Consider the following 12,609-nt stretch of genomic DNA (forward strand, 5'->3'; position numbering starts at 1 on the left):
TCCAGATGACTGAGTACTAGTGATTGTACCAGATTGCGGAAAACAGTCCTTGGAAAGTATGGTTTGATTCTTTTTAGTTTCCACATTGAGTGAAACATCTTTTTAGTTATGTTTTTCGCATGGTTCTCAAGTGTCAGGTGTCGATCAATAGTGACTCCAAGAATTTTTAGGGTGTCCGAGATTGGTAGATTTAGTTTAGGTGTGTTGATGGTGGTAAATTTGTTCTTATTGTATTGTGAGGTGAGTACTAGGCATTGGGTTTTTTTCTGCATTGAGTTTCAGCTGAAATGCATCTGCCCAGGAATTCATGATGTGTAGGCTTTGTTTGATTTCGTTGGATATTTCTCTTAGATCTTGTTTGAATGGGATGAAGATCGTTACATCGTCAGCTTATATGAATGGATTTAAGTTCTGATTCGATAGTAGTTTGGCCAAGGGTATTTCTGTACCCAAGTAGGAATGTGATGTTAATTCCATGTTTTTTTGTGGTTCTGAAATAGGAGGTTCCTTCAGGCCCATTCTCGATTTGAAAGGGTTAACCAGGCTTTCCAGACCTCACTTTGCGCGTGGTGCATTCAGTCATTGTAGGGAATTCCTCATAGCATTGAAGGCGAAGGTTCATATTCCAGTTTGAGGGCTGCATCAAAGGTATCTTAATTTCACTGTACTGAGTCAACAGTGCCAGTTTCAAGTGCTTTCCTACATAAGAATAACCATTACTGGGTTAGACCAATGGTCAATCTAGCCCAGTATCCTGCTTCCTGCAGTGGCCAATTCAGGTCACAAGTACCTGATAGAATCCCAAATAGAATCCCCGTGTCTGTCTCAATAGTAGACTATGGACTTTTCCTCTAGGAACTTGTCCAAGCCTTTTTTTTTTAAACTTAGGTACATTAACTGCTGATACCACATCCTCTGGCAACAAGTTCCAGAGCTTAAGTATTTTCAGTAATTTCATTGTGTCCCCTGGTCTTTATACTTTTTGAAAGAGTGAAAAATCGATTTGACTTCTCATTCTACACCACTCAGGGTTTTGTAGACCTCTATCATACCTCCCCCCCTCATCTGTCTCTTTTCCAAGCTGAAAAGGCCTAACCTCTTAAACCTTCCTTCATATGAGAGGAGGTCCATCCCTTAATCATTTTGTTGCCCTTATTTGAACCTTGCTTTGTAAAGATATGGCTACCAGAATTGCACACAATACTCAGTGTGGTTGCACCATGGAGCAATAGAAGCATTATCTGTCTTATTTTCTATCCCTATCCTAATAATTTCTAGCATCCTGTTTGCGTTTTTTGACTGCCGCCACACACTGGGCAGAACATTTCTGCATATTGTCTACAATGTCACCTAGATCTTTTTCTTGAATTCTGACTCCTATAAGGTGGATCTTAGCATCAAGTAACTATGATTTGGATTATTCTTCCCGATGTTCATCACCTTGCATTTGTCCACATTAAATTTCTTCTGCCATTTGAGTGTCCAGTCTTCCAACTTCCTTCATTTTTTTCACAATCTGCATGCATTCTAACAACTCTGACTAGTTTTGTGTCTGCAAACTTAATCACCTCACTCGTTCCCATTTCCAGATCATTTATAAGTATGTTAAGTAACACCACTGCCAGTACAGATCCTTGGAGCACACTGCTATTCACCCTCCACCGAGAGAATTGGCCATTTAACCCTACCCTCTGTTTTAATTTGTCGACTTGGGTCAGTACATCTTCCAGTTTCAATGAGTTTTCTTTCAGTTCCTCTTCGTCACCCTTGAAAACCATCTCTGTTACAGGAAAACCTTATTTCAGTAAAGATTGTCCTCCCTGATGGGCCAATGATTAGAAACGAACGCTAGAAGCTGTTAGCACCATACTAGCTCCTGCGTTTGCTACCACTTAATGATTAGAGCCCCCAATCGTGTGAAATAATTCGCTTGCGGGCTCTGAATGCAACTAAAATGCATTCAAAACAGGGCTAAACATCTCCAATGATCAGCGACCAGTGCGCCAAAGATTGGCTTGCTGGCCACAGCAAACCCTATGCCAGCTCAGAGCTGGTGTTAGGGTTTGCAGACCATTGAGGAGGTATGGTAAGCCCTGTCCAGCATGCATTTGCATGCTAGAAGGCCCCCATTCCCCCCCCAATGCAGCAGCCCCTGCAGGAACCCCGTGCCAACCTGACCGACACCCACCCTACCCTATCCCCCCAGCAACGGGGCTGGAGGTCCGGCAAACCTCCGGTCCCCCCCCCCCACCTTTTCCATCGGCGCCGCCAGCAAAATTGCGGCACCCAGCCTTCCTGGGATGTGCTGTATGGTGTGAAACCTCTCCCACCGCATCCCAGGATGCACTGGGCTGGGCGCTGCCATTTTGCAGGCGGCACCGATGGAAGAGGAGGGAGGCCACCTCCCTCCTCCAACTTTAGGTAGGGGGGTGGGGAAGGGCCGCTAGACCCCCAGGTGGGGGGGGGGGGTGGATTTCACCTCTGGCCCACTAGGCCACCAGGGACATCTGAGGGATGTTGGGGAGGGCTGGAGACCCACTGGATTTCCAGGCCCCCCTGAACCTGTGTCGGGGGGACTAGAGGTCTGCCGGACCTCCAGCCCCCTGTTGGGGGGAGGGTTAGCTCAGGGTTCCTGCGAGGGCTGCTTGAACCTGTGTCGGGGGTGAGAGGTCGTGGGGACCTCCAGCCCCCGTTTTGCTTGGCTCGGAGGGGGGGCTAGTTGGGGTCTGGTGGTCCCATGGACCTCCAGCCCCTGTGTTTAACAGGTCTGGGCTTTTGACAGCCCAGACCTGTCAAACAAGTGTGGGAGGATTGTGCCTGAGTGCATGATCAGGCACAATCTTCCCACACTTCTACCCCATGATCAGAGAGAATTTTGTGCTTAAATTTGCATGCAATTATCTTTGATCATAGGTCCGGTAAAGCCCCGCGCTGTTCCAGCGCTATTTTTAGAGTGCTGTTTGGAACAACGCGTGGCTTTTGATCATCTGCCTATAAGTGCCCCTTTTACTCCTTGATGATCTAACGGTCCCACAGATTCCCTCACATGCTTTCTGCTTAAAAACCTCAAAAAGTTATTACTATGAATTTTTGCCTGTGAGGCAAGTTTCTCTTCGTATTCTTTTGGCTGCCTTTATCCATTCTTTGCATTTAACTTGCCAGTGCTTATGTTTCTTGGTTTGTTTGGTTTTTTCATTCTGCTCTTTTTTTTTTTTTTTCCCCAATATTCTGAAATATGTTCTAGCCTTTTTCACTTTAATCGTGCTGGCTGAGGTTTGCTCTTCTTTCCACCTTTATTAATAGGAATACATTATACTGGCCCACAGCTCCTTGGACATTTTCCAAAATCTGCATAGAGGGTGTTGTGGTCCATCTATATATAGACATCTGGCTTATCAGAGCGAAGATAGAGGAGCAGAGTTGGGCTGTTATCCCTCAACCTCAGAGCAAATTGGAACCCTTGCAGTGCCTAGTGCACTTGAATTTCAGTATCTGCAGGGGGAAGGTGATCTTGCCCAAGCAGAGAAATATGAAGCTCCAAGTTCAGATAGTTCCCTCATGCAAAGAAAGCACCTAGGACCTGGGATTATATGAAAGTGCTCGGCTCTGTGGCATTGACTCTTGATCTGGGGGCTTGTGCCCATATGTGAACCCTCCAGGTGTTCCTATGCCAGTGGTGGTCACAGTACCAGAGTTACAAGACATGCTTCTCATGCATGTGAGAGGCTATAGCTAGTCTTGCATGGTGACTGAAGTATTAGAATCTATCCCGAGTCTAGAAGCTCTTGATTGGTTGATAATGGATGCAAATCTTATTAGCTGGAGGGCTCATTTTCTGCTTCTTCTGTCCCTGGTGGTTTAAGGTTTGTGGACAGTGATCATAAGTATTTTATTATTATTTTATTTATTGTATTTGTACCCCACATTTTCCCACCTTTTTGCAGGCTCAATGTGGCTTACAGAGTATGGAAATGAAAACGTTGTTACATGATTTGAAGACAAAAAAAAAAAGACAGCCAATCATAAGCTGAGGTGAAAGAGGAATTCAGATGGAAAGGTGTTGGGTAAGGTCGTGTGAGAGGTGTCTTGGGTGTAATTGGGTAGTTTAAGGAATGATTTGTTTCATTGAGGGTGACTTTTGTAGGCTCTCTTGAAGAGATGTGTTTTCAGGGCTTTGCGAAAGCTTGTTAGATTGGTTATGGTTTTCAGCGCCGTGGGTAGTGCGTTCCAGGACTGTGTGCTTTTGTACGCAAAGGTAGTAGCATAAGCTTGTTTGTATTTCATTCCTTTACAGCTGGGGAGGTTCAGGTTGAGGAATTTGCGGGCCAATCTTTTGGCATTCCTGGGCGGTAAGTCCACTAGGTTTAGCATATAGAGTGGGGCATCCGCATGAATGATTTTGTGTACATTCGTGCAGATCTTGAACTTGATTCGTTCCTTGAGCGGGAGCCAGTGCAGTTTCTCTCTGAGGGGTTTCGCACTTTCGTATTTAGGTGTTCCAAAAATGAGTCTGGCTACTGTGTTCTGGGCTGTCTGGAGTTTTTTGATGGTCTGTTCTTTGCAGCCTGCGTATAGAGCGTTACAGTAGTCCAAGTGGCTTATTACCAGTGACTGTACTAGGGTGCGGAAGATGTTTCTTGGGAAGAAAGGTTTTATTCTTTTGAGTTTCCACATCGATTGGAACATTTTTTTTTCGTAGTGTTCTTCGCGTGGGTGTCGAGAGTGAGGTTTCGGTCAATGGTGACTCCAAAGATTTTCAGATTTTCTGAGATAGGAAGTGTGCAGTAGGGTGTAGTTATTGTAGGGTAGTTGTTCGTATTGTATTGGGAGGTGAGAACTAGACATTGAGTTTTTTCTGCGTTGAGTTTTAACTTGAATGAGTCCGCCCAAGAGTGCATAGTCTGGAAGCTCTGGTTGATCTCGTTGGTAATGCCACACTGGGAAAAGACCAAGCGTCCATCGAGCCCAGCATCCTATCCACGATAGCGGCCAATCCAGGCCAAGGGCACCTGGCAAGCTTCCCAAACGTACAAACATTATATACATGTTATTTCTGGAATTGTGGATTTTTCCCAAGTCCATTTAGTAGCGGTTTATGGACTTGTCCTTTAGGAAACCGTCTAACCCCTTTTTAAACTCTGCCAAGCTAACCGCCTTCACCACTTTCTCCGGCAACGAATTCCAGAGTTTAATTACGCGTTGAGTGAAGAAACATTTTCTCCGATTTGTTTTAAATTTCCTACACTGCAGTTTCATCGCATGCCCCCTAGTCCTAATATTTTTGGAAAGCGTGAACAGACGCTTCACATCCACCTGTTCCACTTCACTCATTTATTTTATGTACCTCTATCATGTCTCCCCTCAGCCGTCTCTTCTCCAAGCTGAAAAGCCCTAGCCTCCTTAATCTTTCTTCATAGGGAAGTAGTCCCATCCCCGCTATCATTTTAGTCACCTTTCGCTGCACTTTTTCCAGTTCCACTATATCTTTCTTGAGATGCGGCAACCAGAATTGGACACAATACTCAATGTGCGGTCGCACCATGGAGTGATATAATGGCATTATAACATCCTCACACCTGTTTTCCATACCTTTCCTAATAATATCCAACATTCTATTTGCTTTCCGAGCCGCAGCAGCACACTGAGCAGAAGGTTTCAGTGTATTATCGATGACGACACCCAGATCCCTTTCTTGGTCCGTAACTCCTAATGTGGAACCTTGCATGACATATCTATAATTCGGGGTTTTTTTTCCCACATGCATCACCTTGCACTTGCTCACATTAAAAGTCATCTGCCATCTAGCCGTCCAGTCTCCCAGTCTCGAAAGGTCCTTCTGTAATTTTTCACAATCCTGTCGCGAGTTAACGACTTTGAATAACTTTGTGTCATCAGCAAATTTAATTACCTCGCTAGTTACTCCCATCTCTAAATCATTTATAAATATATTAAAAAGCAGCGGTCCTAGCACAGACCCCTGAGGAACCCCACTAACTACCCTTCTCTATTGTGAATACTGCCCATTTAACCCCACTCTCTGTTTCCTATCCTTCAACCAGTTTTTAATCCACAATAGGACTTTTCCTCCTATCCCATGACCCTCCAATTTCCTCTGTAGCCTTTCATGAGGTACCTTGTCAAACGCCTTTTGAAAATCCAGATACACAATATCAACTGGCTCCCCTTTGTCCACATGTTTGTTTACTCCTTCAAAGAATTGAAGTAAATTGTTCAGGCAAGATTTCCCCACACAAAAGCCGTGCTGACTCGGTCTCAGTAATCCATGTCCTTGGATGTGCTCTGTAATTTTGTTTTTAATAATAGCCTCTACCATTTTCCCAGGCACCGACGTCAGACTCACCGGTCTATAATTTCCTGGATCTCCCCTGGAACCTTTTTAAAAAATGGATGTTACATTGGCCACCCTCCAATCTTCCGGTACCATGCTCGATTTTAAGGATAAATTGCATATCACTAGCAGTAGCTCCGCAAGCTCATTTTTCAGTTCTATCAGTACTCTAGGATGAATACCATCCGGTCCAGGGGATTTGCTACTCTTCAGTTTGCTGAACTGCCCCATTACGTCTTCCAGGTTTACCGTGAAGTCAGTAAGTTTCTCCGACTCGTCTGCTTGAAATATCATTTCCGACTCCGGTATCCCACCCAAATCTTCCTCAGTGAAGACCGAAGCAAAGAATTCATTCAATCTCTCCGCTACGTCTTTGTCTTCCTTGATTGCCCCTTTTACCCCTCGGTCATCCAGCGGCCCAACCAATTCTTTTGCCGGCTTCCTGCTTTTAATATACCAAAAAAATTTTTTACTGTGTTTTTTTGCCTCTAATGCTATCTTTTTTTTGTAATCCCTCTTGGCCTTCTTTATCTGCGCCTTGCATTTGCTTTGACACTCCTTATGGTGCTTCTTGTTATTTTCAGACGGTTCCTTCTTCCATTTTCTGAAGGCGTTTCTTTTAGCTCTAATAGCTTCCTTCACCTCACTTTTCAACCAGGCCTGCTGTCTTTTGGAGTTCCGTCCTCCTTTTTTAATACGCAGAATATATTTGGCCTGGGCTTCCAGGATGGTATTTTTGAACAGCATCCACGCCTGATTTAAATTTTTGACCCTCACAGCCGCTCTTCTAAGTTTTTTTTTTCCACCGTTCTTCTCATTTTATCATAGTCTCCTTTTTTAAAGTTAAACGCTAACGTATTTGACTTTCTGTGTACAGTTACTTCAAGGTCGATGTTAAAACTGATCATATTATGATCACTGTTATCAAGCGGCCCCAGTACCATAACGTCCCTCACCAGATCATGCGCTCCACTAAGGACCAAGTCTAGAATTTTTCCTTCTCTCGTCGGCTCCTGCACCAGCTGCTCCATAAAGCTGTCCTTGATTTCATCAAGGAATTGTACCTCTCTAGCGTGTCCCGATGTTACATTTACCCAGTCTATATTTGGATAATTGAAGTCACCCATTATTACATTGCCCATTTTGTTTGCGTCTCCGATTTCTTTTATCATTTCTGCGTCTACCTGCTCATCCTGGCGAGGCGGACGGTAGTACACTCCTATCACCGTCCTTTTCCCTTTTATACATGGAATTTCAACCCACACAAATTCAAAGGTGTGATTTGTGTCCTGCTGAATTTGTAATGAGTTATCCTCCTTCCACTAGGTCTCAGTAATGCCTATTATATCCAATTTTTCATTTAGTGCAATATATTCCAACTCTCCCATCTTATTTCTTAGTCATGCAAACATTGATGTAATGCTTTTTAAACCCTTTGTGCAGAGCAAGTCTTTTCCAATAATGCCACAGCAGAGGCTTATGTCAATGGGCAAGAAGGAGCAAAGTATCTGACAATGGCAGAGAAGGTCTGTTTTCTCTGGGCCAAGGTCCACCTTCAAGCATTTTTGGCAGTGTGGTCTGAAAACATTTAGGCAGATGTGTTCTAGACCTAGGACAATAAGAGCTGTTCAAAGAGGCCTTTGTCATTATCACAACTATTACAACTGTGGTCAAGGAACAGGAGTTATACCCTTGAAGCAGCTGTGGCGAAACGATTCCTTGTTGGGTTCTATATGTGAAGCTATGCTTTTGTCGAGTTTGGCAAGATAAGTGACAGTGTTTTAAGAATTTGCATAGCGGGTTTTTAAAAATGTGTGTTCCTTTTCAGGGTCTTCAGAGCTTTCACTTTTCCTGATATGGGTGGAGTTTTTCTCTGACTAGTGATAACTTGCTTGTATCTCGAGCAGTATGCTAAAGAGCAGTTTTTGATAAGCTGATGTTTTTGTTTTTTTCCCCTCCACCTTTTGTGCAGTTCTTTAGGACTGGTTTTGGTCTGATACCAGGTTCGGTGAACCTGTGTGGCAGATTTATAGAAACTGAGCTTCATTTTGTTTCTGACTCGTGTAGTTTTTGATCAGGTCAGAATGCCTAGGTTCCCATATATTTGTTGTCATAAGGAATTTGGAACATCGGGGTTAGGTGTCCTCAAAAATGGCTGCGAGTAAGCTTATCTTATGCCTTTCCCTCCATGGCCTCTTCTGAGCTGAATGTTACAAATGGCGGTGTATTTGTAATTCTGCTAGTGCCCAATTTTGGCTCAGACTTTCATGGTACATGGATCTGGCTACAAGTGGGAGAGTGTCAAGTTCCCTCAGGTGAAGCATTGTTTTCAAGGACCAGTGGTGATGAATGACCTGATCACGTCTGTTATATTATTAGCCTTTAATAGGACGTGTCTTGAGCATAAAAATATGTATATGGGGTTGTTATATCTTATGCTAGAATCTAGAGAGTTTTTGAGGCTTTGTGTGGAGAGATTTTTTCCCCCATCTTCTTAACAGTTCTGTGGTTCAAATCTGCTTTTCTTGCAGGATAATCTGAAAAAGGGCTTGGCCTTGTGCTTGTAAGTTCAGTTGGCAGCCTTGGCCTGTTACAGGAATCACTTGAAAGCTTCACACCTGGCTGTAGTGTATTTTTCCTGGTGTGGCTCATCTGATGTAGAATCTGAATCTAGATCTTCGGGTGTTAACAGCTGTGCCCTTTGGTCATTATTTGTTCAATAAGGAGGATTTTAGAATTACCAGCTTTATTTTGTTGAAAACCCTTTTATGCCTGTTACAAAAACAGAGGTTTTGACTAAGATGGTTCCCTCCTTTCTTCTGAAAAGTTTGTCTTTCATGTGGACCAAGTAGTGCAGAGTATGGGTGGGGGGGGGGGGGGGGGGGGTGACTTTAGTATCTTATGGTTTCTGGATGTTGGTGGAACACTTCATTGGTAATATGATTTTTGCAGATAGCACAATTTGTAGTGTTTTGGTTCTAAGAAGGGTGAAGCAACTATCAAAGTGTATTGGCTAAAGGAGGCTGTTACTTTGGCCTATACCATCAAAGGGTCGAGAGCCTCTGAAAGCCTTCAGACTCATTTTCTGAGGGATATGGCAGTTTCTTGGACTGTATCTATTTTTCTCCTATTGAGATTTGTAGGGCTACTACCTGGTCTTAGTTTACATTCCTTCTCTAAATATTATAGGTTGGACATAACATAGAGGATGCTGCTTCTGGTACTAGAGTACCACCAGCAAGGGTATCTTTGTCCTTGCATTCTGTACTGGTCTAGTGGGATGAACAGGAACGAAAAAGTTTGGCTTTACCTGCTAATTTTCTTTCCTTGAGTTGCATTAGATCAGTCAGAGACTCACTCTGTTTTCTGATGTTCAGATTTTTCCTTTACAGTTGCTTGATATACTGCAGAAATGCATCATTACAGCAGTTTAACAATAATAAGCATGTAGTGGAGCAAATCAACAGTCTAAAGAGTAACACATCATGACCACTGGGTATACACCCCAAAGTTCTGGAGAAATCAAATGAAATTAGACCTAATAGTAATCTGTTAATCTATCAGTTGGGTTCTCGGAGAAAGGTAAACAATGATGGCCCTTGGTAATTTCTTCTGGGACTGGTGCTTTTTTTAACATTTCAGTTGAAGTTAAATGTATAAATGATCTGGAAAAGGTAGCGATAAAATTGTAGATGCAAATGACTGTAAATTATTAGAGGCTTATGAGGAATTTTAGTAGGACCTGATGAGACTGGGGGACAGGGCATCTAAATGGCAGATGGAATTGAAGGGGGACAAGTGCAAAATGATGCATATGAAGAAAAAATAATCCTAACTATGTAGTTATATTACACAGGGTTTTATATTAGGAGGGAGGTTCTAGGAGTGAATGTGGGCAAATCTTGAATCCTTGGCTCAGTGTGCTGTAATGGTCAAAAATAAAATATTACGATGTAGAAATTGTTCAGAAAGGAACCGATTATCTATAATGCTGCTATCCATTTATGATGTGACTGAACCCTGGATGCTATATGCGGTTCTGATTGCTTCATCGCAACAAGATACAGGGCAGGCAAAATGTATTTTATTTATTTCTGGCTTACTATACCACCTTTAGCTGACAAAGCAGTTTACAATCTAAATTACTCAAATAAGACAGTACATCTAACCTGTTAAAAAAGGCTAAATAGAATTCTTCAGGTTGGAGAAGACAGCTGAAAGATTTGATAGATGTAAATAAAATCGTGAGCAGGACTGGAAGAAGAAAATAGAGAATTACCCTTTCAGTTAGTAATTTATTATTTATTTCCAAAGACTTGATATACTGCCATTCACAAGAAGTAGCAAGGCGGTGTACAAAACAGGATGCAGAGAAATTCAGATTAAAAATTAAATAGGAAAGAAGGAGAAAAGAAGGAAAAAGAGAATTATAGCATTAGGTAGTAAGTGAATACCTGTTGAAAAAGCTTTTTGAAAACAGGAAATAAAGGTTCAACCCTAAGTTCCAGCTGTAATGTGTTTCAGAATTTGGGGGCTGCATATGAAAAAGTTGTACTAAGAAAAGGATACTTCACAAAAAAACATTTAGTACATTTTTTAAATCAAATGAAGTGTGTTTTTCAGCTCTGTACAATTAAGCTATGGGACTTGTTGCTTGAGAAAGTGATCAGAGCTAGAGTCAAGGGTCATGGATTTGATTATGGTTGGGTTTAAAAAGGATTTGGAAAGGTTTAGCCATCTAGATCTGTAAAAGCCACTGTTTTATCTCTGGCTGTGAGCGGAATGTATCTACCCTTGGATCTTGCTGGCCTTCGTGAACTGTTTTAACCTCAAGACCTTATGCTGGACCTAATTTAGTCTGTCCATGTAAGGTGGCATTTCTATGGCAGCATAAAAGCATACTGTGGGGTGTGTATTTGGCACTAGGCAAAAGTCCAGTTCATTAACAGACTTCAAAGTAGAAAACGACACAGGGACAAAGTTCATCCCCATCCTCGTGTGATTTGCCCCTGCAAGCTCTGTCCCCGTCCCCAGCCCCGCAGTTACTGCGGGTCCCCGTTCTCGTGTCATTCTCTAGCTGTCACCACCAAGTCATCCCTGTAAATTTCTTAATTTGGGAGTGCTGGGATTTCTTTTTGAAAGATTGGAGTTGAAGGGGGGGGGTTACATTCTTTATCTTTCTGTGCGACAGGGAGATTGGATGTATTTATTGGTATTTAGTGCTATTTTAAATATAATAACAATTTTAAAAAAATATGGTTGATGTATTAGCTGATTTGAGTTCCTTTTTGTGGAAAGGAGTGAAATATGAGAATCCAAAACAAAATTTAAAGGAATAACTCAAATGTTGGTCCTTTTTAAGGCGCGAATGGAAGTTGATGCTGATGGTAATGGTGCCAAGATATTTGCTTATGCATTTGACAAGAACAAAGGAAGGGGGTCTGGTCGTTTGCTTCACGAACTCTTGTGGTAGGTAAATGTTTGATAACCTTTAAAGAGAGTCTTGGGACTATTGAATTAAGAAAAAAACCAAGTGCAATTTAAAATGAAGGTCCTAACTATTGCATAGCCTTTCTCAAAGAAAAATCTACATCTAGATTGTGTATGCTGTACAGTTTTTTTTTTTTAACACCAGAACTGGATTCTACGATATTTGTAGGGGGTTTCTGGCGCTAGTACAGTTTTTTTTTGTGTGTGTTGGGGGGGGGGGGGGGGGGGGGGGGGTAATAATTTTTGTCTTAATCTATTATGGAGTTGATGGATTGTAAGCATGAAGATTTTTACCAAAGGAGGGAGTTAGTGGGGCTCTTTTACACTTAAATTTTTAAATTTTATACAAAGCTAAAATATAGTTGAAATATTTCAACTTCTAAACACATCGGATTAATGGTGACCCTCATTTGTGTGTCCGTGTGCAGTGGATCATACATATGATTGTAATTGAGCCATACTGCTCACAAATTTGTGGCCTTGAATTTTACAATTTGTCTCCTTATATGGAGGACACCATACAGAAATCTTCAGAAACATTGTAACAATATTTTTAAAAAATCAGCTTTCTTATCCATATGTCCCCCTTTAACTCCCCACATTCATTCTACTTTCAGCTTTTTTCCCACTTTTCCCACTCATAATAATCACTTAAACCTCACCAGCTTTAAAAAAAAAAAAAAAAAAAAAAAGCCTCATCTATATAGCCTTCCTATTAGTACCAGAGATGTGGCGTTGGTACACCAAACCTTTGACCAACTCCTCTATTT

General features: G+C 42.1%; 1 protein-coding gene across 2 annotated transcripts in view; it reads left to right on the plus strand.

The window, feature by feature from the left end:
* Positions 1–12,609, plus strand: part of ZMYND19 (zinc finger MYND-type containing 19) — a 422,686-nt gene that overhangs the window by 100,537 nt on the left and 309,540 nt on the right. For both annotated transcript variants that reach the window (XM_030206586.1, XM_030206585.1), the window contains exon 3: positions 11,712–11,818. In XM_030206586.1, the coding sequence (XP_030062446.1) occupies positions 11,712–11,818 (107 nt within the window). The remainder of the gene's footprint in view (positions 1–11,711; positions 11,819–12,609) is intronic.

The sequence above is a fragment of the Microcaecilia unicolor genome, chromosome 6 (assembly GCF_901765095.1).
Source record: "Microcaecilia unicolor chromosome 6, aMicUni1.1, whole genome shotgun sequence".
Taxonomy (NCBI): Eukaryota; Metazoa; Chordata; class Amphibia; order Gymnophiona; family Siphonopidae; genus Microcaecilia; species Microcaecilia unicolor.